The 26,710-nt window shown below is 42.3% G+C and overlaps 1 protein-coding gene across 6 annotated transcripts in view; it reads right to left on the reverse strand.

Annotated features, from left to right (window-relative positions):
• The window catches only part of fat3a (FAT atypical cadherin 3a), a 391,610-nt gene that overhangs the window by 54,636 nt on the left and 310,264 nt on the right, over positions 1-26,710 (reverse strand). For 3 of the 6 annotated variants that reach the window (XM_049576723.1, XM_049576721.1, XM_049576719.1), the window contains 6 exons: positions 25,308-26,679; positions 12,122-12,318; positions 11,755-11,908; positions 11,257-11,490; positions 10,216-10,605; positions 8,074-8,288 (listed from right to left, as the gene is read on the reverse strand). In XM_049576723.1, coding sequence (XP_049432680.1) covers positions 8,074-8,288; positions 10,216-10,605; positions 11,257-11,490; positions 11,755-11,908; positions 12,122-12,318; positions 25,308-26,679 — 2,562 coding nt within the window. Of the gene's footprint in view, positions 1-8,073; positions 8,289-10,215; positions 10,609-11,256; positions 11,491-11,754; positions 11,909-12,121; positions 12,319-25,307; positions 26,680-26,710 lie in introns of all 6 variants that reach the window. The other 3 variants (XM_049576720.1, XM_049576722.1, XM_049576718.1) reach the window with 1 other exon arrangement.

The following is a 26,710-nucleotide window of genomic DNA, read 5'->3' on the forward strand; positions in this document are numbered from 1 at the left end:
CGGGACATCGTGTCAACTTCAGCCTGTTACATGCAATGTATGTTTTCAATATACACTTCCGTTTTCACAGGAAATGTACAGTTTGCATACATTCTCTTTCAAAATAAATGCACTATGTCAGTACAACACCCCAAATTGACGTTTGTTTCCTTCAACAACAAACGCACGTGGTTATATTTTGCCAACAAACGCATGTGGTTGGGTTTATGCTGCAAAAGCATGTGGTTGGGTGTAGAAAAAAGAACAGGGTTTGGCTTTACAATCATTGGTGAAGCGAACATCAGCTAACTGGGTGAAAGTGGGTGGTTGTTGGACCCATCCACCACCCTGCACCCCCGCCCAACTCGGACTTCAGCCACCTTAACTTTTGATGTTGTTCTGCTGCCTTTACCCTTGATGCTACCGGGTGCCGTAAACAATAACCGCAACCAGCCAGTGTGAAAGGACTTTTTGTTTTCGTCTGAGTTTAATGCTGGAAATCTGCGGAGACTTTGGAGTGAGACCGAGGTGTATAAACACAGGAATGGTCCTTTTAATTTAGGCCTACTATAACTGAAAATGAAACAGAGCATGAAACTTGCATTTCTGTCAACATATATTTTGAATTCTAATAATTTGCATCTGCTTTGATACAGTCGTGGTTTGGGTGTCATGGTGACAATTCTTACCACCTGGCACCACCTGGCACCACAGGAAAAGTTTTTGATACATTTGACTGTATTAGTTATACACAAAAACAATCAAACTCTAGACATAATTTAAATAACAAAGACATAAATAACTTATCACATTCCTCTAAGTTATTACATTATAAAAGAGCATCATTACAAAAAAAGTCAGTTCTCTCGTGTCATCAAGTAGTACCTGCTTTGAAATGAAAAAAAAATAACACATTTGTTATATTCTGAGCTCATCCAAAAGCTGTTTTTAAAGGTACTATTTTATGCTCATTTTCAGGTTCATACACTGGGGTTTCTACTAGAACATGTTTAATGTATTTTTCTCATACTGTCTGCCTTAATACACCTGTATTCCCTTTCTGTCTGAAACGCTCCGTTTTAGCACCTGCCTTTTTAAGCCCCCCTCCCAGAAACCCAGTCTGCTCTGATTGGGCAGTTCTTCTGGGTCCTCCACATCTGTGCTCTCGGCGTCTCTGTACCGTCATTGCAGCCAGGGAATGGCTGTCATGGCAGAAGCGGCAACTTCTACCGAATGTTGTGACATCACAACTTCACTGAATTCCTGATGGCTCATTTTAAAGGCACAGTTGTTGTATATGGACTGTATGCTTTTTTCTGTAGGACTTAGCGTTCAGAAAATGTCACAGTATTTATAGAGCACCTGTGCCTGCTTTATAACAAAATAGCCATGGAAATCTGACTTTTCCGATATGGGACTTTTAAATTATTTTCTAATATGTTGTTAGTAGTTAACAGCAAATCCGATGATATACAACTTGCTTTTCATTTAATACATTTTGTTAGGTAATGATAGTAGCACTGTATGAATCCTAATTTAGCTATTTAAGGCTATTTCAGACCTGTTTTTCTCCATCCCTTTTTTTAAAAGAAAAGACAAGTCTGCCGAGTGTTTCCTTACTCAGACCAATAGCTTTACTATTTAAGTCTCTTTAGCTGTGTTGCTCTATTTCAGTGGATCTGAATGCTGTAAAGGACAGAAGTAGAAGTGGAAATGGAGAAGAACAGCATATGATTGCATTTTTACAGATAGGAAGCAAATACAAAACCCCACAATGTCTGTAAAAATGTGATTCTGTTAACAATTTAACGGATGAAAACTGGCTCAGGGCTGCCTGCACGTTCACCACCTGTTCTGTCTGTGAAGCTCACCAAATAAAAGCTTAAACCACTAAATCCCATCAAACCCTGGGAGACTAACATTACAAACTCAATAATTGCCAACATCTAGGTTAAGCTGATGATAGCATTACTCTTAGCCATTATTTTTTTGACTTTCAGAGGGGGCCCATCTTAAAAGGCATGACATCCACCTCAATACACTGTATAGCACTACCTACTAAAAAAGCATCAGTATATACAGGCTCTCTCACACACAAACACATTCCCTTTAAAGTCTTGCCACATATTTCAAGGCTACTACTGAACAGAATCATTTCACTGAAGACAAGCCACTAGTATCACTACCATACCTCTTCACAAACAAAAACACAGAGTAACATATAAATAGGGAATATGCTGTCTAACAAAAAAATAAAGGTCTAAAGCTTTACGCATAGAACAAACAACATAACCATGACTTTGCAAGAGCTCTCCTGAGGCCCCAATTATTGTAATAATAATGCATTTTATTTGTAGGCCCTTTTCAAGGCACTGAAGGACACCTTAGAAGACACAGTTAAAAAACAAAACAAAAACACAAGCAGCAATGTATCCACAGATCATAAAGTCAAACAATTCAGTAATATACAATAATAACTTAATAACTACATAAAAGTCGTATTTATAAAAATTAGGTATAAAATCATCATTGTATAGTCGTCATCAGTGTAAGTCTGTTTTCAGATGGGGTTTGAAGGTGAAAAGTGTGGTGTTATGTAAAACTGTGTCACTGTCAGAGTGACATCACATAGGCAAGGGTTCATAGGTGATCAGCTGGTGGGTGTGTCTATCATGTGTGTACCTGTGGCGGAAATAAAGCGGAGTTAAAAGACCAGTCACAGTAAAAAGAACCTTATCAACATGACATGGTGTCAGAAGTTCGGCTGCAGTGAGGGGAGGGAGGAAAAGAGAAAGTAATTTTGTGAACCAAGCACGGGACGAGAGACGACGGAGAAAGCATGGACAGCGAGCAGCCTCCAGCAGCAGCGGCAGCAGCACCTCCGGCAACCGCAACGTTCACAATAAATCCTCCCGATCCTTTTGACTTCTCAAGACCAGAGGAGTTGGAAAAATGAATCAGATGGTTCAAGCGCTTCACACTGGTAAGTAACCTGAACAGTTCTTTTGACATTAACCAAGTTAACACGCTAGTTTACTGCATGGGAGATGAGGCAGATGATGTCTTGAGAGGACTAAATCTGACGAATCAACAACGGCAGCAGTACGAGTGAGTGCAACAGGCATTGGAAACCGTTGACTCATTCATCACAGCACTTTATGCCCTGGCAGAAAACTGTGAGTACGAACTGTTGCATGATGAGCTGTTAGGAGACAGATTAGTTGTGGGGCTCAGAGACACAGCCTTATCTGAAAGGATGCAACTGGACAAAGATTTAACTCTGAATAAAGCCATTAATATGGCTAGGCAGTCTGAAGAAGAGACAGCAGACTGACCTAAGGAGTGAAACATCAAGTGCAGATAAAGTCACTGTGGATGCTGTGCATGCATCTAAAGGAAAAAAGCAAAAATTCAAGAACAAAGCACCAGCACATGGGCAGGCTAGAACCATGCAGGGGCCTCCACAAAGAGAAGAACAAAGAGCATGTTTTAAGTGTGGGAAAGGGCCAATCCATCCTAAATCCCAGTGTCCTGCAAAGAGTGTGGAATGCCATAAACATGGGTAAGAAAGGACATTATGGGAGGGTATGTAAATCAGTCAGTGCAATCAGTGCTATTACAGAAGATGACAGTAGCCTGTTTCTAGGTACTGTGGATGCAGATGAAGATACATGGACTGTTGACATCAGTAGACGACACACGAAAGTCAGGTTTAAGATCCATACTGAGACTTAAGTTACTGTCATACCAAAGCAGGTATTTAAACAAATAGTTCTGTCAGGCACAGAGCACAAGTTAATGGCAGTGAGCAAACAACTGTATGGGCCTGGGCGGGTGCCATTAGAGGTAAGGGGGGCTGCCAGAGAAGTGCTGTGCTATGGGGACAGGACTGCTGCTGAGGACATTTATGTAGTGAAAAACCTACACACATCCCTACTGAGTAGGTCAGCTTCAGTCAGTCTCCAGTTGGTTGCCAGGTTAGACAGCATAGACCTAGACACAGTTAAGAAAACATATCCAAAGCTGTATGAGGGGCTAGGTCTGGTGCAAAAGGAGTACACTATAAAACTCAAAGCTGATGCTCAACCATTTGCATTGAAGACACCTCAGGGGTTGACTTAGCCAGATATTCAGTTGGGGGTCCAATCGGGGGTCCAGTCTCAAACGTAGCACTAGAGCCTCAGAGGACAATTCCTTTTCTGGGCAAAGTCAAGAAAGAGCTTCAGAGATTGGCGCAGCTTGGAGTTATCAGCAGGATTGAGGAGCCGATGGACTGGTGCTGTGGTATGGTTGTGGCACCAAAGAAAAACAAAGACGAAGTCTGAATCTGTGTGGACTTGACCCCTCTTAATGATGCTGTGTGCAGGGAAAAGTACATTCTTCCCTCTTTGGACCAAACCCTTGGTATGCTGTCAGGGGCACAGATCTTCACCAAAATGGATGGTAATATGGGGTTTTGGCAGATTCCACTGGCTAGGGAGTCTGCAGTCCTCACGACATTCATCACCCCATTTGGCTGTTATTATTTTAACTGCCTGCCATTCAGCATTGCTTCTGCCCTGGAACATTTCCAAAACCGGATGGTGACAGAAGTCACACAGGGGCTGGAAGGTGTTGTTTGTCACATGAACGATGTCCTCATATCACTCGGTAAAAAGAACCTAATCAGCACAACAAACAGGGAGTCAATATTGCAAATGTCATGGGGGAGAGAGTTCCAAAGATGGGGGACAGAACAGCTGAAGGCTCCAGAGCCCGTGGTAGTCAAGTGGGCAGATGGTGATGGGAGTTGGATTGCAGAAGAGGATCTAAGAGTATAGGAGGGTGTGTAGATATGAAAGAGTTCAGACAGGTATGAAAAGGCTTGATTATGAAGGGCCTTAAAGGTGAAAAGCAGAATCTTAGTTTATGAAGACTTTTGAGAGGGAGACCAAAGAGGACAGAATTTCAATAATTAATATGAGATGTAACCAAAGAGTGAATGAGGACAGTGGTGCTGAGAGGAGTAAGTGACGGGTGAAGGCAATTAATATAACGTAGATGTAGACCAAGAAATGCGTCACCTGCAAAACCACTGTCTTCCCAGTGGTACAGCCACAAAAATAATGGACATAGGAACTGTGACATCACACGTTGGTTTGTGGACTCCCATTCTGAAATCATGAGTTCAGCATTTCAGCTGTCACCATCTTGGCTTCTTGGAGCCAGAAGTGACCATATTAGGGCAAGAGGAACGAGGGGTGGATCTGACTGAGAATGTGACACTCTCAGCAGACAGCCTGTCACTCAGAGCTTCTCACCCTCAATCAACTTTAAGCCTTAATAAAATGCAAACAGGTGAGTTATATAAAAAATCCTCTCCCCTATAGCTGTTATGAAGGGAAAAATTAGCTATAGAGACCAAAATCGTTTTTTGTACCAGGCTGTAAACATGTCTGTTTCTGCTATAAGGTTGGGCAGTTTAACATGGAGGTCTATAGGGATTGACTGGCTTCTGGAGCCATCCTCAAGTGGCTAGTTTTAGGCACTTCTATGTTAGCTTCATTCTTCAGCTCCAGAGGTTAATGCTTGGTGGGCCTGGCATGTAGTTTTCCCTTGCACCGCACACACAATATACTACACTGAACAAAAATATAAACGCACCACTTTTGTTTTTGCTCCCATTTTTCATGAGCTGAACTCAAAGATCTTAAACATTTTCTATATACACAAAAGACCATTTCCTCACAAATATTGTTCACAAGTCTGTCTAAATCTGTGTTAGTGAGCACTTCTCCTTTGCCGCAATAATCCATCCCACCTCACAGGTGTGGCATATCAAGATGCTGATTAGACAGCATGATTATTGCACAGGTGTGCCTTAGGCTGGCCACAATAAAAGGCCACTCTAAAATGTTCAGTTTTATCACACAGCACAATGCCACAGATGTCGCAAGTTTTGAGGGAGCGTGCAATTGGCATGCTGACTGCAGGAATGTCCACCAGAGCTGTTGCCTGTGAATTGAATGTTCATTTCTCTACCATAAGCCGTCTCCAAAGGCGTTTCAGACAGTTTGGCAGTACATCCAACCGGCCTCACAACTGCAGACCACGTGTAACCACACCAGCCCAGGACCTCCACATCCAGCATGTTCACCTCCAAGATCGTCTGAGACCAGCCACCCGGACAGCTGCTGCAACAATCGGTTTGCATAACCAAAGAATTTCTGCACAAACTGTCAGAAACCGTCTCAGGGAAGCTCATCTGCATGCTCGTCGTCCTCATCGGGGTCTTGACCTGACTGCAGTTTGTTGTCGTAACCAACTTGAGTGGGCAAATGCTCACATTCGATGGTGTCTGGCACGTTGGAGAGGTGTTCTCTTCATGGATGAATCCCAGTTTTCACTGCTCAGGGCAGATGGCAGACAGCATGTGTGGCGTCGTGTGGGGGGGCGGTTTGCTGATGTCAACGCTGTGGATCGAGTGGCCCATGGTGGCGGTGGGGTTATGGTGTGGGCAGGCATATGTTATGGACAACGAACACAGGTGCATTTTATTGATGGCATTTTGAATGCACAGAGATATCGTGACGAGATCCTGAGGCCCATTGTTGTGCCATTCATCCACGACCATCACCTCATGTTGCAGCATGATAATGCACGGCCCCATGTTGCAAGGATCTGTACACAATTCCTGGAAGCTGAAAACATCCCAGTTCTTGCATGGCCAGCATACTCACCGGACATGTCACCCATTGAGCATGTTTGGGATGCTCTGGATCGGCGTATACGACAGCATGTTCCAGTTCCTGCCAATACCCAGCAACTGCGCGCAGCCATTGAAGAGGAGTGGACCAACATTTCACAGGCCACAATCAACAACCTGATCAACTCTATGCGAAGGAGATGCGTTGCACTGCGTGAGGCAAATGGTGGTCACACCAGATACTGACCCCGCCCCCCCCAATAAAGCAAAACAGCACATTTCAGAGTGGCCTTTTATTGTAGCCAGCCTAAGGCACACCTGTGCAATATTCATGCTGTCTAATCAGCATCCTGATATGCCACACCTGTGAGGTGGGATGGATTATCTCGGCAAAGGAGAAGTGCTCACTAACACAGATTTAGACAGATTTGTGAACAATATTTGTGAGGAAATGGTCTTTAGTGTGGATAGAAAATGTTTTAGATCTTTGAGTTCAGCTCATGAAAAATGGGAGCAAAAACAAAAGTGGTGCGTTTATATTTTTGTTCAGTGTAGTTTTTCAGTTCTTGGACATACAAAGAAGTTTTAACATTCTCAGCTTTTCAGTGCAAGCTGCACTGCTTGTCAGTATCACACTTGGTCCAGGGAGCCAAAGAAAATAAAGCAAGAGACGGGAGCAGGTACTGTTTTGATGCTGGTGGATGTGGTAGGAACAGTGGAACAACAACAAATGATTAAGGTTGTCCCATCATTCAAATACTGTACTAATCAACAAACACATGCATGGAACTGGTGAGCAGCCAGGTGAATCTCTCGTGCTGTTTCCTATGCCAATAAATAGGATGGATAGCTAGTGAGCTGTTGGACTTTGAGAGAGCCACATATGTGAGGGAGAAGGGAGAATTAAAAAATCATGATAGTTTTATGTAGGCCACTGCATTTGAGAGACAGAGAGAGAGAGCACATGTAAGGGGGCATATTATGTTCTTTTTTCCGACGCACTGTGGCTAGGCATTTTTAAAGTGGCCATGCCTGTAGTGATGCGTCTCAGTGGAATTGTGGCTAAGGTTATCTTGTGTGTAAAGTCTGCCTGAGGTACTACTGGAAAGCTCAGGTCTGTTGAAGAATGTAAATATTCATCCTCTGGGGATCGCAGATTTTCTCAGTAGATATCATGGCAAACTGCACATTTGGATTTTATTTTTTTTTGTACAAAGGAAGAAATTGTGGTGGTGGTGGTGGTGGTAAAGAAAAAGTCAAGGGGTCCCCAAAAACATTACAATCTATCCTCTGGGGGTCATGGATATTTAGAGCAAATTTAACAGATATATCTTGCTCAGATGAAAAGCTACTTCCATCATCAGGCCTCACATACATGCAGGAAAAAGCTAACATTGACTGGAACCTACCTGGACTACAGATTCTCCAGTGGTGGCATCCTCTGACACCACCGCAGTGTAGAGGTCACGGCTAAACATGGGTGCGTTGTCATTGACATCTGTCAGGTTTATGTTTACTGTTGTAATGGCACTCAGTGGTGGTGTGCCTCCATCACGAGCCTCCACTGTCAGGAAGTAGTCCCTGCAGGTCTCATAGTCCAGAGGCTGGGCAACTAAAATGGCACCTGAGCAAGGTGAGGAGAGAGAGTGTACAGAAGTATATGTTTGAATAAATGTTAAGAGTAGAATTTAAATCCAAACAGCATGTGGGGTGGGGGGGTGGGGGGGTTTATACTGTCAAATGAAAAACACATCATATATAATTTGATAACAAATCAAAAATTTTGCTCAGGTTCGGCCCACTTGTCATGCTGCTGTGTTGTGCTATGGCCTATTCAGGTGCTGGAATTCGTTATTTGTGACAAGCCTGAATGCAAAACTCCATTGAGTACAGTGCCATGCTGCGGGTTTGGGCCTGGCTCAGTTATAACCGTCTCGGACTCGGGTCGGTTTGGTCGGGAAAATGCAGCCCAAGCCGCACTCTAGTTTGCTCACGTGTGTGCGCACGTGTCTGAGTGTGTGTGTGTGTGTGCGCGCGCGCGCATCGGGGCCAGGCGCGCTGCCAGACACTTTTCACCGGGGCATGTGCCTCAGTAAACATGCGCTGTGCTCCTGTAAAAATTCCCAATCACATTTCATAAAAAACCTTATTTTATTTTCATTATTGAATATCCGTATTCATTCCTGAATATCCGTAGGGCTACGCTATGACTGATGTGTCAAGGAAGAAGAGCATGGGCACAATTTCTTTCTACTTCAACCACGCAGTAGGGCCGGTGCCGCATATCAAAGAGTGGAGAGGTTGCATTTGCAGGCGTTGGGTGCATCTGTGCATATTCAGTGAATGGAACTCGCATGAAGCCTAGCGCGCGTCTGCACAAAATTGGAGTTGGAAGGCAAGCTGCTGCGGCCCCCGGTGTAAGTTTATCAGCAGACCCACACATGTTGTCAAGTAAAGACGAAGCGTAGTATATAATACCACTACACAGTGATGGATTACTGTCATCATGGACATAAGGAAATTCTTTTGCAGAACAGAGGAGGCAGGGACAGGGAAGCAGCAAGGTGAGATGAGAATGAGGTGGAGGGAGGTAAGATCATCTGGTTTAAAGTCTAGTGGTTCAAACTTTTTGTCTGTTGTGTCAACGCTAAAAACATGAGTCTTGCAAAAACGCGACCCCAAATTAAACTATGGCTAGTTTAGGTTCACTGTAAGTCATTGACCGTTTTGCTGAGATGAAAAGCAGGCGGTACAGTTTGATGCTTAAAAATTAAACTTGTATAAATTGGACTAGGTGGGCTGTGGGTGGGCTAGTTTAAAATGCTACCCAATCAGAGGAATATCCTTTCAGACCATATCAGGTACTCTTAATTTTAGATTTTGACTTTCTTCGGTAATATTCCCTCTTGTCGAAGGATTTATTGATTGCATTTATTGTGCTATTGTGCTGTTTTGATTTGTAAGATTGTAAGACTGTGTAAATCACTTTTTTTGGTAATATTCCCTTTTGTGGAAGGCTTACTTGATTTTGTTTGGTGTGCTACAGAAGGAGGAATTGAAAGATTCAATGGCTGGCTGTTTTTATTTGCTTGCAGATATAGCTCTGTTAAACCTGTTGAGGTTCATGCAAACCTCAACAAACCTCAACAGCTGTGTAGCCCTTGCACAGCTATAATGGTAGGGGAAACACTGTACATATGTATATGTATGTATGTGTATATATATCCATGTCATATTTGTTCATGTTCCTTCACTACCATGAACACACACACTGTAAAATATTTGACTAAATCCCACATACACCATCCTTATGCAACAAATTCTGACTAAACTACCAAATCTGGATTAATAAACCACTGAAGATAGTCCCCATCTCCCTGTTTCATTGTTGAGGCCAAAAGGACATTTGTGCCAAATCTGAAGAAATTCCCTCAAGGTGTTCTCATGTGTGTCATTATGAGAGTGATGCAGGGGGTGGTGGACAGGAACATCTTGCAATGTATATTAAGTGTCAATGAACTTAGGGATCACTAGTAGATGTAGTTACTCACCAGTCAGTGGGTGGATATGGAACTTCCCATGCTCGTTGCCTGATCGGATGCTGTAAGTAATCTCAGCATTGGTCCCGATGTCCTTGCTGGCTGCATAAACTCTCAGAACCTCGGTGCCCACTCCCACATCCTCCGGCACTGTCGCTAGCTGGTCACGGCGCTCAAACACAGGCGGGTTATCATTGATGTCCAGCACAGTGATAGTGACGTTGACCAGTGAGGAGAGGGGAACTGGTGAACCCTGGTCAGATGCATGGACTGTTATCTGATAAGCAGGCTGGACCTCACGGTCGAGAACGCGTTCCAGGACCACAATGCCTGAGGACTTATCAATAGAGAACGAACCTCCTGCAGAGTCAGCCAGGGAGTAGACTACCATACGGCCCAGACCTGCTGCAAAGCCACAAGAGGAGTGTCAGGTCAAGGTATCCTTATACAATGGTTCATATGATGCCACTGGTTCATATGATGCCAAATGATCTAATGGTGTTGTCCACTGTTTGCTCCTTCCAACTCCATTTAAGTTTTTGAAAAATAAATAATCTGACAGTAAGTCCAATAATTTTGTGATTGGCCAACAGGTGTGTGGAGCTATGAAAGTAGTTCTTCACACAAATGTTTCCATCACTTTTCAAGTGAAAAAACAAGTGTAACACCATGAATGTTTTCGAGGAACATATGTGTGCTCCATTGTCCCCATTTATATACTTTAATTGAATCAAGACTACAAAGACACATAGTTGTGATTTATTAAAGTTTCAATTAGCGCCACGTTTTTCTGTATTTTATATATTTATTTTCATTTATTTCCCCCTGTATTTTTTATCTCTTTGCTCATCTGATCTTTGTTTCCATTTTATACTACTTTTGAATTGTATTATCTTCATTTGTCTGTTGTTATTCTAAATGAATGCACCTTGGATTTTATGCATGAAGGATTTTTTTAAATAAAAGATAGTATAGTAGCATGTTAAGCATTACTTAAAGCAGTGGTAGCACCAGTAGTAGTAGTAGCAGCAATACTAGTAGTAGTACTATCACCTTCATCAGGGTCTATGGCCTGGATGCGGGTGAGCAGGGCTTTGGTGGCGGTGTCTTCATAGACGCTGGCAGTGTACTGTGACAGGGTGAAGATGGGTGGGTTGTCATTCACATCAATAACTGCCAGATGCACCTCAGCACGGCACCATCGCCCACCACCATCAGTTGCCTGAGCCACAAGCCGGTAGTAGGGTGTCGTCTCATGGTCAAGAATCACAGATGACTTGACCTCACCTGGAAAGTTCAGAAACAACTTCTGAAACACTGTGAGATGGAGCCATGCAAGGGCCATTAGAGTATGTCACTGAAATATCCACAGGAATGAATGCATGTCCAATATGATAAGCTGATGACCTGGCCCCATTTCACTGCTGCATTTCCCTCCATATTAGATTGATTTGTGTTGCAATTTATACAAGTTCAGTGAAAAAGGTGATGTATTAAGTGTTTTTCCAAGAGAAATGTATGTATGTTTTCAAAGCCATGCTGCTTCCATACCAGTGTCCGAGTCCATGCTGAAGTCCTGGGATCCAGGACCATGTAAGGAGTACTGGATCCAGGCACTGATGCCCACATCTGCATCCGTAGCTCCAACCCTCAGCAGCACACTGTTGACTGGGAGGTCCTCTGGAATAGAGGCAGTGTACACAGCCTGCAGGCACACGTGTGCACACATACACAGCAAAGAAAAAAAGAATGAATTAACACCATGAAAAGACGGTGAAGCTTCGACAGTGTCATTATTTACCTTTAGTTGAGTCAAATGAGTCATATCTAAAACTACTTGCCATTTGCCACTGTCCTGAGCTCTTACTGTGGTTGCATCTGTCCTTTCAAAAGAGCAACACGCAGTTTTATTTCTCACCTGGTCACAGATAGGGCTGTTGTCATTGGTGTCTATCACTGTCACCTCCACCGTTGCCTGTGAAACAAAGAGTCCATCGCTAGCAGTGACATTGATGATGTAGAGATTGCGCTCCTCCCTGTCCAGTGGCCACTTCACATACATCTTCCATTCACCCTGAACCAGACCCAGAGCAAACACACCACGATAGTTCCCACCTGGACAACACACAAGCAGACAGGATCAGTAAAAAAAAACAACAAAAAAACATTTTAAACATGGCCTACATGGAGTTTGTGAATGTGAATTTTCACAGAGGTTGCATTTAGTCATAAGGTATAGGAAAAACAAAACCAAACGTCTGCAAAACATTACAATGAAACACCATGAAATTCTACAGTCATTAGACATTTCAAATATCAACCCGATTTTCACTCTAACCAAAATTCAACATATGTCCAACAAGTCCAACATTTTTCTGACATCATATTGACATGCGGCGCCAGCTGGGGAGTGCTCCATTAAGAAGTGCTTCATTTGAGTGTAGATGCGGGAAAATCACTTCGTCTTAAGTCTTGACTATTAAGTGCTGAGTCCCAGGTGAAGACCAACAACACCCAAGTCAGGTCCAGGTCCTGAACTTTGTGTCTTCAGTCTTAAAGAAGTATTTTGTTGTGGGAGAGATGGTCTTTTCATTAAACATGACCATCTATGCAGTAGACAGATGCAAATGCTGTCAAATTGGTACTACATGACCAGAGATAACAAAGAAAAACGGCTGTGGCATTCACTTTTGCTCAAGAGGTAGAAAACCAACATCTACCAGAGTGCACTGGACAGCACCAGACCAATAAATGCCCCTGCTGGTTGGTGACGTAATGTGAGTTACTCATCCAAATACAATACGGCTGTTACCAAACAATCTTGTGTTACAGTTAAACAGTCAGCTTAAATATGTTTTTTTACCATTAGATCTGAGTTTGGTCTGAGTATGAGGGGGGGGGGGGGTAGCTCTCTCTCTTAATCTGCTTTTATACTCTTTGTGTATGTGGTGGTGGCAAGTATACAAAAATTGGGAAGTAGATTCTGTAGCTCAAACAACAGCCCCAGAGCCAGTGAAAATCTGTGGAATGACACAAAACGAGCAGGGGGATCTGGGTGCTGGCAGGATGGAAGGAAGTTTAACAGCGTTCATTCACATTAATACACACATTGTTATGGTACAAAACTTGTTAAAAAAATTGTGAAGTATCCCTTTTAACAAATCTTTATAGGTCTCCCCAAATTTACTGGCATTTTAAATGTTTAAAATAAGAGTAATAGTATAGTAAATTAAAAGTGGGTATTTATTACTTTTACATAAACCTGAAAACCTTAAAAATCAATCTTATCTGGTGTGTCTTGGTGTGCTATTTCTGTAACAGCTATTGTTCAGCTCTGTAAGAGCTGAATGATTTGCATGTTTCTATCTGTTTTGCCAACTACAGAAAAGTCTTTATAACTGAATGTGATAATCTGAAGTTCATTTGTAGTCTTTCTGATGATTTGAACTAACACACCTTCACCTCCTTCTTTGCCCTAAGTGATGGGCTGTGGTCAGAACGATGTTGAAAGTTGATTTGCTGCGCACTTATTAATTTTTAATCTACGGAGTGGGGGAGGATATCAGGTTATTCCATGTCAAATGGTTGTGATTAAAGTGAAACTGGAGTCATTGGTGTTCGGTGAAAGTCAACATAGATTTTTTAAAAAAAATCTTGTCATGTAATCACATTCATTTTAGTCTGACTCAGTTCATCCTTGAGTCCAAGCGGACATTTGGGCCAAATTTGAAGAAATTCCCTTAAGGTGTTCTTGAGATAATGTCTTAACGAAAATGAGACTGACCGGGTCACAGTAACCTTGACGTTTGACCACCAAAATCAGGCTCAGTTTATTCTTGAGTCCAGGTGGACATTTGTGCAAAATGTGTAGAAATTTCCTCAAGGCATTTTTGAGATATCAGATTCACAAGAATGAAACAGACATTGGCCCATATGTACGGACAACTCAACAATATAATGCCAAGTGCGGAGGCATTAAAAGATACCTCCACATAACAGAGTTGAGCTACTGCATTCTTTTTAATCAATAATCTCAGGGACTGGAAAAGATATCAGGTCATTCCACGTCAACAAACTATAATCCACGTAAAATTACGAGTCATTGGTGTTAAGCCAAAGTCAAGCTAGATTTTTTTAAATCTAATTTTTGGTCACATTTGTTCTTAAGTAATGACATTCATTTTCGACTATTAATCATAAGCCTCCAGCCCACACCTCTGTTCTGTTATCCTATCCACAGTTACAGGTGAATTGGGGCAAAGCTTCACACAAAATATATATCTAGGTGCATAAATTTACCATCAAGACAATTTCTTGACCCACTGCACACATGGAAATAACTGTTATGCAATTACCATAAGTGGCTCCTTTATGTGGGTAGTACAGGGAAATTAATGTTGCAGCGGTGGATAAAGGTTGGACCATAATACTGAGGATTTATGAGAGCACTGGGTGGCTGCTGACCCATTTAACTGGACTGTCAAGTGGAGGAAGCACAATCCTCCACCTACAGATCTTCAGGCAGTTCTTTTCTCTCTCACAAACTGATGGGTGGGAGAAAGCCTTGCCTACAGTGTATATAGGGTGACAACAAATCATTGAAATGTGAATAAAATTACATTTCAGTATGTACATACATCCACCCACCCACACACACACACACACACACACACACACACACACACACACACACACACTCAGTTATTTAAGGTTAAGGTAATGGAAAAACATGTTTATACATGTAAATACAGGCAGATCAGACTGGGATCTGTCCAAATAACTCTGGAGGTGATTTGGCCAGCACAATAATCAGATTTTAGCCAGGTGTACAGGCCCTGACACACCAAGCCAACGGTTGGCTGTCGGTCAGTGTTGGGCCATCAATGAATGTCTGTCGCCCTAGCTGGTGTGGTGCATCCCATAACGTTGCCCCTTGTCGGCCCCCACCGGCTTTTTTTTTTTTTTTTTTTTGTGGTGGATTCAGCATGTGGAATCAGCGTTGGTGATGGCAGAGCGCATCAGCTAAATTCAACAGGGGGTGAGAAAAAAACAACTTATTCCATGAGGTAAGATTATTTTTCTTCAGCATAAATGTTTCCTGATGGTTTATGTTATTGTTCAGTAGCGCTCGGTAAATTTGCTCTGTTCTTTCAGATGTGTTGTTTATGTGCTAACTGGCCAACTAACAGATGACCGCCATATGCTTGTGTGGAGAGTTATTTCATTTCACCCGAGCGTAGAACGTACGTGCTAGTTGGCTGTAAGCTGTAGTCTTTACAGTGTGTTTATGTGCAAATTTCTGGCCAAGACCTAGTGCCATCAGGGGACACAGCAGGCAGCTTTCGTCCCCACTAGTTCTCTGAAGTGGGTTTGGGTTTTGTGGGCCTTAAGATTACATTCACACCAAATCAGACATTGTGGTGAGCAGTTAGCTAAAGGGATGTGGGAGTATCACTTAAATGGCCCATTTGTGGGGGAGTGGATTGTGGAGACTAACTATAGAAAGCCAGTCTCCACATCTCAGCAACTGAGTATTCGTCTGTTCATGTCGGCTTAAAAGATATTTACTTTTAATTATTATTACTGTAGTATCTTTACTGCTACAAAAGACACATGGCAGCATGGTGGTGCAGTGGTTAGCACTGTCACCTCACAGCAAGAGGATTCCTGGTTCAGATCCAGGGTAGGGGGTTTGAACCCCATGGTGAGTTTGCTCATACATGAACAAAATGAGTGGTCTTCTTACCCACACGCTGTTACTACATACTTTATTGCTTTCACTCATTCTAATATTTAATGATAGAAAGAGACTGTAGTACTTATTCCTGTGGAATGCGGATGTCTTCCGTTCTGACTGACAGTTAAGTGACTGGCCACTGCAGAGTGATGTCTGGTTGTGTTTCTCTGAATGTTGATTCTACTTCAACTTTTTGCAGCAGGCCACTGTGGTAATCACCATATCTTGTGGCCCCCACCGCCACAGCACAGATACACTGCCAACATTCAGATGAATGGGAGGACTGGCATTTCTGCTGTAATGTCTGATTTGATGTGAATGCATCTTAAATGACTTGTGTATCGTATGACCATATTGGAAATGGGAAAAAATGGTGTCTAAATTTCATTCTGTCCTTGTCCTTTCTTTATAAATGCATCTTGGCGCATGGATATGGAATTAATTAAAATAAACAAACAAACACATCAGCAGCATATATAGTACTGTGAAAAGTAAGCAGGTAATTACAAAATTAAAATCTAGTATATCCCATTCTGTGAGGTTACATCAGTATCTCTACCAATGAACACAGAGACAATATTTTCATAGCAAGATTTTATGTTTTTAAATGTTCTCTTGATTTGCTTTGGCACTTTTATATTGAGTAATATCAAATGGTTTTCTCTTTGAAGTGAGAAAGGTCACATTTGTCAGTATTTTCAGCATCTCATTTTATTAGTTTTGCAGACATTTCTGTTATCTATCGCTTTTATGCTTTCTCTCCCTGCACTGTAGCAGCAGTTCATTCCTCCTCGCCTCCTTCATCTAAGCTGTCAGTTATAAGGTCACATCACTCACATGTCTGTCATTCACTCCAGCTGTCTGGGTGATACTCATTACACTACAATTGGGGGAACAATTTCTTTCCTATTAAAAGTCCTCCATTAGTCCTCCATTAGCTCCCTATCTCCTGTTGGCATAGTTGTCCTCTGTCTTTGTCCCCTTGAAAGTAACTTCATTATTACATGTCATGTCAGTGAGCAGGCAGCAAATCAGCAAAGTCAGTCCTTTGATCACGGTCCACATTATTAAATGCAATTTCAGCATTCACCTTGATTTTCCTTCCTCTCCTTGTTATTTTGTGCCCCCCTCCCCCCCCCCCTTTGCCGTCAATAAACGTATTTGTGCCTTGAGCTTTTGTTTCGAAAAGGTTATGACAATAAACTCACATTGATTCCCCTGAGTAAACCATACAGTGGCTTTTTAGACTAGCACCAAGACTACCCTATGAATTTGAACAGCTATTCGAGAGGCAGAAGATGAAACTCATTGTGTTCACAGCAGCTTTCACCAGAGCAGTCTGTAAGTCAAAGTGTGATTTCATCAGTGCCTGTTTCTCAGTCAAACAGAATGCTGGCATGCATGGAGGCAACCATAGAAAAGTGTTGATTTATGTACTAAAGCCCGCCTTTAATTAATGTCATTGCTAAATCAGCAGCATTCAGACTACCATTATCCAAATATTTACTATTCCAATTCTGTATGTTTTTTGGTCAACTACTCGTCCAGTACACGTTGAGCTACAGAAAACATTCACATGTCAAAATGTTCTGCTTCCTAAAAACATGTGTGCTTGCATAGTTAAAACACTGAGCTTTTTTCAACAATTTTTACAATTCAAATCAATGACTACCTTGGGGAACTGATGGCCGCCTGTTTGATACCTGTCTATGACTACTGCTGCTACTAATACTACTGTTGCTTCTAGTACTACTACCACTACTACTGATGCTTCGAATACTACTGCTGCTACTCATGCTTTTACTGACACTACTACTACTACTGCTTAAACTACTACTGCTGCTGCTACTACTACCACTACTACTACACTACTACTGCCGCTTCAATCACTATACTACTACTACTGCTACTACTACTTCTTCTTCTTCTTCTTTCGGCTGTTCACTATCGCTCCTCTGAACATGTCCAAACCATCTCAGTCTGGCCTCTCTGACTTTATCTCCAAAACATCTAACATGAGCTGTCCCTCTGATGTACTCATTCCTGATCCTATCCATCCTCGTCACTCCCAAAGAGAACCTCAACATCTTCACCTCCAGGTCTGCCTCCTGTCTTTTCCTCAGTGCCACTGTCTCTAAACCAAACAACATCGCTGGTCTCACCACCGTCTTATACACCTTTCCTTTTAATCTTGCTGGTACTCTTCTATTACACATCACACCTGACACTTTTCTCCACCCGTTCCAGCCTGCTTGCACACGTTTCTTCACCTCTGCTCTGGGCTGCTGACCCTGAGTTCTTAAAATCCTCCACCTTCTTTATTTCTACTCCCTGTAACCTCACTGTTCAACTTGGGTCCTTCTCATTCACACACATGTATTCTGTCTTGCTACTGCTAACCTTCATTCCTCTCCTATCCAGGGCATACCTCCACCTCTCTAGATTTTCCTCCACCTGTTCCCTGCTCTCACTACACATCACAATGTCATCTGCAAACATCATAGTCCATGGAGATTCCTGTCTAAACTCATCTGTCAACCTGCCCATCACCATAGCAAACAAGAAGGGGCTCAGAGCTGATCCTTGATGCAGTCCCACTTCCACCTTAAACTCCTCTGTCACACCTACAGCACACCTCATCATGGCTCATCAACTTCCATTGAAGTCTGCACCAATCACCATTCTCTCACCTCTAGGGATATTCTGCATCACTTCATCTAACTCACTCCAGAATTTCTCCTTCTCTTCTAACTCACATTCTACCTGTGGGGCATGACCACCAACAACATTGAACATCACACCTTCAATTTCTAGCTTCAGTCTCGTCATCCTATCTGACACTCTTTTCACCTCCAAAACATTCCTAACAAACTCCTCCTTCAGAATAACTCCTACTCCATTTCTATTCCCAACCACACCATGATAAAACAGCTTGAACCCTGCTGCCAAATTTCTAGCCTTGCTACCTTCCCACCTAGTCTCCTGAACACACAGTATATCCACCTTCCTCCTCTGCATCATGTCAACCAACTCTCTAGATTTTCCTGCCATAGTCCCAACATTCAAAGTCCCTACTCTCAGTTCTAGACTCTCACCTTTCCTCTTCTCTCTCTGTCTACGGAAAAGCCTTCCTCCTCTCCTTTTACGACTACTACTACTACTACTACTAATATACTACTACTGCCACTTCTTCTGCTACTTGTAAACTACTACAACCACTGTTACTCCTGCTGCTGCTACTACTACTGTCCCTTCTATAGCTATACTAATTTACTACTACTACTGCTCTTACCACTACCACTACTACTACTACTACTACTACTACTACTAAACTATTACTACTACTGCTGCTACTGCCTCTACTACTATACTTCCATGGCTGCTTTTTCCACTATATTACTACTACTACTACTACTACTAAACCACTACTACTGCTACTACTACACCCGTTCTGCTACTTACTACCACTGTGTTTAGTAGCATTTTTGAATCATCACTTTTTCAAAGTAACATTTCATCTGTCTCATGGTTTAGACTTCTCTGTCCCTTCAAATAATCAGACCACTCCTTAGGTAGAGTGGCTGCACTTCACTCAGACTAATTCAAGTGTTTTCACTCAGTGTTTTACCTGACCCTTACCTCAGTGATTTTTTATTCCAGTAGACTGTTTCTTCGTGGAAAAAGGCCAGATTTAGATGTATTTTACAAGTATTTCAAGCCATATTACTGAATGTGTACGTGCACTGAACATGCACATTTTGTGCTTTTTCTGCTTTTTCTTTCAATTGTTCCTTCGAAGTTAGGACCCATAGATTTATAATAATAGCTAGACACCAGATGCCATGATGGTGCCTATTCATTCCAACTGAGTTGCTTGCCCGGCACATACGCCCAAACATGTTTCTAGCTTCTGGGTTTATCTCTGTGGTATGAGGTCCACTGAGTATATGCAGTAGTGTTTCTCCTGCTGACTCTACATGTGATTTCCTGCTTGGCCCATAGACTTTACATTGTAATGATGAGTTCTGAATCACTTTTCTTTTTCTTTTTTTTACAAATATAAAACCTCATTTGATTAAAAAAAATCATAATAGACAGAGACATGGGTCACAGGGGATTTTTTTGCTCTCTACAGAAAATGCAATTTCTAGTAGAGATGCACCGAAATGAAAATTTGTGGCCAAAGCCGAAGCAAAATAAAATTAAATGCTTGGCCGAATACTGAGTACCGATCACTGTTGTTTAGTTTTTCATTCATTTTTGCAGATGAACACCCTCCAGATTAGTGTTGTCATGATACCAAAATTTGGACCCATGGTACGATACCAGTGAAAGTATCACGGTTCTGAGTAGTATCACGATACCACAGCGAAAATGAGGCAGATGTGCCTTTTGTCATTTATAAAAAGAAAAATCACTTTTCTATAATACATCAATGATATTTCAATGGAATAAATTACTTATTGACTTATTCATACTTCAAAAACAGCATCAATAAGTGATTAACATAGGGGGGGTCGAAATAAAATAAATAAATAAAATAAAAATTAACCAAAAATTAACCAGCCACCCTCCTCCCCTGACAAGTTAAGAACAGTCCCTTAAGTGCGGTGAGGTTTGTGGACCATTACCTGCCACAAAGAGAGAAATGTGAATGGCTCGTTTCTCCTCTGACACGTCACATACCTGTGTGCCACCACGGCTTGGCTGTCCAGGTACTTTTGGGCAGTCATGACACCAAGAAGAGGAAATTATTGGACCTGGAGCTGGGCTTCTCGGTCGCCGGTAAGCCGTTATCTTGCGCCGCGGAACACATGGCCGCCGTATTTGACAGGAATACATTCCTGTCTGTGTCTGTGACCCCGTTCAACCCACAACTGGCAGGATTCGCCTTTCGTTTCTGCTGCTGCAGGGCTCGACAGTGCGAGCGTTTCACTTGCATTTGCAACTAAAAATAGGTGTGTGCAAACTGTAAAAAATATTTAGGGGCACATGTGCGCATAAAAAAAATCAGCCGAAGCAGCCTATAATTTTGTCAATAAAAAAATATGATAATCTAACCACAAATGTTGGAGGAACTCCAGCAGCCTTCCCTCTTCCCCGTGTGACACGGTTATGGGCTGTTTTCCAAGCCACTGTCGGCACAGTCCCACTGTCGGCAGCGTGGAAATAAGTCGAAGTGTGGAGGAGATGGACCGGGTGGATCTCCAGGGAAGCCTACTCCGTTCTCCCCGTTGTTCAAATAATTTCAACTCTGAGCGCAGCGCTCGGGCGGAAAATCAGAGCGGTGCCGCTTTGTCAGGCGTTGCTGCCCTCTCCATAGACAAACAATGGGACAGCCAGCGCAAAGTGGTTTTACAGCTGATCATGTGTAGAGGCCTTAGGGACCGTTCGCCACGGTACAGCTGCTGGGCAGGGTGGAAATAAAGCCCTTTTCACACAGAGCGTGCAAAGCGCAGACCTCTGCCGACAAACCCATTCATTGTGTATGTACTACCGAGCTGAGCGCAGCCTGCAGCTTGAATTGAAATTTTTTTAACTTCACCACAACACGCTGTGACGACACCTCGGCACAGCGCGTCCAATAGCAGAGAAGAGCCTGAAGTAGACCCGGAAGCGGTCACCATGGAGCTGTAGCTCCTGAACAAGCCTACACTCCAAATCCTGTCCTCTGCGCCCTACCCCGCGGTGGGCGCTGCGAAAGCTCTGTGTGAAAGAGGTTTTAAACTGCAGAGTTTCAGAGGACCTGGAGAGAATGTTTTAGGATAGTAATAACATTATATAAGATAATCATATTGCAAAGATAATATATATAAGATAGGGCCGTAACGGTATGCGTATTTGTGTCGAACCGTTCGGTACGCGACTTTCGGTTTGGCACGACCCTGTACCGAATTATTGGGCGCAGGATATTATTTTATTTTACTTTGTTTTATTTTAATTCCGTTTTTGCGAGCCGAACCATTTAAAATATCTAGTTAACCGGTAACCGAATATATTCGGCCGAATATTGCAAAAAAACACGTATTCGGTATTCGGTGGAATAAGTTAAAAGCAAGGCTGAATAATAGCGGCGTTTTGATAACGCAATCAAACAGCGTGCCGTGACGGGCGGAATAAAATGTCAGCAGTGTGGCGAACCGCCCGTCACGGCACTCGCATTTGCGACTAAAAATAGTTTTGAGGGAGCAAAACAGGCTTAAATCATTCAGCACGCTGTGCGAGCAGCCTACAGATTTCAACCAGCAGCAGAAACGAAAGGCGAATCCCATCGGTTGTGGGTTGAACGGGGGTCACAGACACAGACAGTAACGTTAATGTATTCCTGTCAAATACGGCGGCCATCAGCTTACCGGGCGACGGAGAAGTCTGTTCCAATAATTTCCTCTTCTTGGTGTCATGACTGCCCAGAAGTACCTGAACAGCCGAGCCAGCCGAACACAGGTAGGCTACGTGATGTGTCAGAGGAGAAACGAGCCATTCACATTTCTCTCTTTCCGGCAGTAACGGCTCACAAACCTCACCGCACTTTAGGGACTGTTCTTTACTTATGAAGGGACTTATCAGGGGAGGAGGGTGGCTGGTTGATTTTTATTTTATTTATTTATTTTATTTTGATCCCCCCTATGTTAATCACTTATTGATGCTGTTTTTGAAGTATGAATAAGTCAATAAGTAATTTATTCCATTGAAATATCATTGATGTATTATAGAAAAGTGATTTATCTTTTTATAAATGACAAAAGGCACATCTGCCTCATTTTCGCTGTGGTATCGTGATACTACTCAGAACCATGATATTTTCATTGGTATCGCACAGTGGGTCCCAATTTTGGTACCGTGACAACACTAATCTGGAGGGGGTTCATCTGCAAAAACTAATGAAAAACTAAACAATGATATTCAGTATTCGGTACTTGGTATTCGGCCAAGCGTTTAATAATATTCGGCTTCGGCTTCGGCCACAAATTTTCGTTTCGGTGCATCCCTACTTTGGTTTCAGGGTAAAATACGAAGATGGAAATAAACAAGTGGACAAGACAAAAGCAGTGTGCCGACACCGCAGAACAGCGGTCGGGTATGTACTTGGAAACACGTCTAACATGCTAACGCATCTAAAGCGACACCACCCGAGTTTGAACGTTAACCGGCACGACTAGAAAAAGTAATCTGGTGCAAACTACGATATCATCGTCATTTAAAAAGAAAGAGCATTTCCCTGACCATCGCGCTAAAGAAATAACCAACGCCATTGGAGTTGAGTAAAATTGTTTAAGCTGCACTTTAGATATAAGCATGTTTTGTTGACTGCACTTTAACAAAGTGGGAAAGCTAAGTGAGCTCCTAGTAAAACTGAACCTGAGCAGGCTTTAAAGCTGACCAGCTGCACTATACTTTTTATTTTTATTGAGTAAAACTGTTTAAGCAGAAATTTATATTTATATTTTTCATTCAAAAAATGTGTTTAAAAAAAACAGCAGGATTTTATTTTTCACTTTTATATTTCTATTTTCGTTCAAACAATGTGAAAAAGCAGGATTTTATTTTATTATTTGTTTCATTCAAAAATTGGGTAAAAAGAGTTAACTGCTGTGGTGCTATGTTTAAGGTTACCAATAAGTAAAACATATTTAATAGTTGTCTATTTTTTTCATTACTGTACCGAAAAAAAAAAAAAAACGAACCGTGACTTGTGTACCGAGGTACGTACCGAACCGTGATTTTTGTGTACCGTTACACCCCTAATATAAGATAATAAAATTAAAGACAAAATTAAATTGCAATAGGCCTACTTTTTCAAAACTTGATGATTTTACCTTTCTGTACATTTTGTATACAAATTCATTAAATAATTTTGCTTGTAAATGTCTTTTTGCATCACGTTTATTACGGAAAACACATTATTTGATCAATTTACATTGTGCCCCTAAAGTTCTTTGTGCACTCCTTACTTTTTCAACTTGGGAAAAAAAGTTAGCGTCAAGCCCTGTGCTGGTTGAAATCTGTACTTGCACAGCATGCTCCTGAATGATTTCTTTTGCTCGCACAAAACTATTTTTAGTCGCAAATGTGAGCAAAATGCTCGCACCGTAGAGCTCTGTGGTAGAAAACAAATCACTGTAACATATATAAACAAAAATAACTTAATAATAACTTTCACTGCTTAAGGATACTCAACAGCTCAGCTAATACCTGAAATGTCACTGGATACAAACTACTGCAGCGGCATATCGAGTGCCAGGTGGCCAGCGCGCCGTTATTGGACGGCGCATGGACACTCACCCTTTTGCAATTAGACTTTGAACTTATCCCACAGTAGTGGTACCTGAGGTACCGTAGTACTACGGTATTCCAACATTATGGTATCATATGTACCTTGGTGTTAAGTACCGTGGTCTACCGTTGATACCAGGATACCCTGCAACACTACTCTAGATAGTTCAGTATTACATTCTTTGCAAACCACTTTTCTTCTATCACTCTCCAACACTTTGAAATATCGGCACACTGCCGACATTTTAATCCATCCGTCACAGCGCGCTGTTTGATTGCATCATCAAAACACGCCGCTATTATTTGGCCTTGCTTTTCACTTATTCCACCGAATGTGTGTTTTTTTGCAATAGTCGGCCGAATATATTTGGTTACCGAATATTCGGTGCATCCCTAATTTCTAGTTTAGTGTACAACTTCTCCCCTCATGTTTATTCATGGATGTAGCAATGGTTAGGGCTCAGAGTTATGGAATACTTTTAAGTCTGATGACTATTGTATCTTGAGCAAACCATTGGGCAAGACAGAGACACACACAGTGGTTTTCAGCCATCTGTAATTGCAGGCAGATAGGCCACAATACACAGCCCAGTATCCATAGGAATTCAGTCCATATTAGACAATTCTGCACCTCATGATTTATATACCCAACACCAAAGTTCAGTACTAATGCAGTAAATTGTGTGCTCTCCATGTAGCAAAGCAAAAATTAAGGGTGTTGAGATCAGGGTGGATGATGAGCATGTGGGTGTCATATTTTTCATGCAGTACACCAGGGGTTACATCCCATTAAACACCTGCAATTTCCATTCGTCATCAATAGCTATGACCTGTCCCTAACCATAACCAACTGTTTTAGTTGCCCACCCTAAACCATTTCTTAACTATAGTTCATATGACATAATGACAATACTTCTCCAAAACTATACCATAAAGTTGTCATGCACGGCTATTGTGGGAAGCAAAACCTATAAAAACATTAGCATTGCATAAAAAAAACTAAGTGGACATGATCCAGGGTTTTGTAGAATTGTCTGATAGTAACGTTCTTGTCTGCCGATACAGTTGTAATGTCATACACAGTGGTACTCACCAGTGATATGGTAGCTGACTTGACGGTTAACGGCAGAGCTGTCATCATCTCTTGTGTTCAACACAGCCACTACCTCGCCTGGCGGGTCACTCTCCTGAACTGAACCAAAGTAGTGTTGTTCCAAGAACCTGGGCGGGTTGTCATTAATATCTGACACTGCTACAGTCACAGTGGTGGTACTGGAAAGAGACAGGGTCTCCCCAAGGTCTGAGGCTACCACTGTGAATGTGTAGGATGGATTGGTCTCATGGTCCAGGTCCTTGCATGTGGAGATCCAGCCTGTGTTGCTGTCAATGCTAAAGGTGCCAACTGACATGTCTGAATCCTCTTCTGACTGGATTAATGCCCCAAGACTGTATGTTACCTGGCCATTGGCCCCTGAGTCTGGGTCTAGTGCTTGGACTTGAATGATTCTGGTTCCAACTGGCATGCCTTCCATAACTGTGGCCTCATAAGAGTCAGCCTCAAATGCTGGTTTGTTGTCATTTAGATCCAACACTTTGACTTCAACTTCAACAGAGGTCACAGAATCCAGCTTAGCCTGTTTTATAGTGGTAGTGACTTTGAAATGGTATGCTTTTATCACATCATGGTCCAAGGGCTTATCAAGCTTGATCACACCTGTATCCTTTTCCACCACAAACACCCCATCTTGGTTGTTTTCTCCAGTCTCTCCGTTGACCAGAGCAAAGGTAGCAGAGAGCGAGGCATATCCAGGAAAAGTGTTGAGGCGCACTGTCCCTATGGCTGAACCTATGGGGGTGTCCTCTGGCAAGCTAAATAAGTATTGATGTTGGCTAAATGAAGGAATGAAGGCATCTGGGGAAAGAACATGGATGTAGACAGACACTAGAGAGTGCCGGACTGGATTTCCTCCATCCACAGCCTTCACAAAAAATGATAATACAGAGTTCCTCAAGTGGCTAAAGCTGCCTTTAGTCACCATCCAACCATTGTCTGGGTCTATCTCCAAAATGTCCACCACAGGAACATGTGCCTCACTGTAGAGTGAATATGTCACTTTTGCATTACTGCCATCATCAGGATCATAAGCCTGAATCTGTGTCACCAAAAAACCTTTAGCCACATCAGATTTGACTGAAGCTCGGTACTCTGTAGCACGGAAGCGAGGTACATTATCATTATCATCCAACAGAGTAACTTGTGCTGTACAGTAAGAAACACGTCCACCTGAGTCGTGGGCTGCCACTGTCAGAATGATGTCCTTATTGGCCGGGTCCTCACGATCAAGCTTTTCCACAGTGGTGATTTGACCATTTGCATCAATGCTAAATTGGTCCTTTCCCACATCATTAACAAAAGAATAAGTGATGTGTCCGAACATTCCAGGATCTGCATCTGTTGCCTTCACCTGAGATAAAAATAAATAAATAAATGTGTAA

This window comes from Epinephelus fuscoguttatus, linkage group LG5 (genome assembly GCF_011397635.1).
Source record: "Epinephelus fuscoguttatus linkage group LG5, E.fuscoguttatus.final_Chr_v1".
Lineage (NCBI taxonomy): Eukaryota > Metazoa > Chordata > Actinopteri > Perciformes > Serranidae > Epinephelus > Epinephelus fuscoguttatus.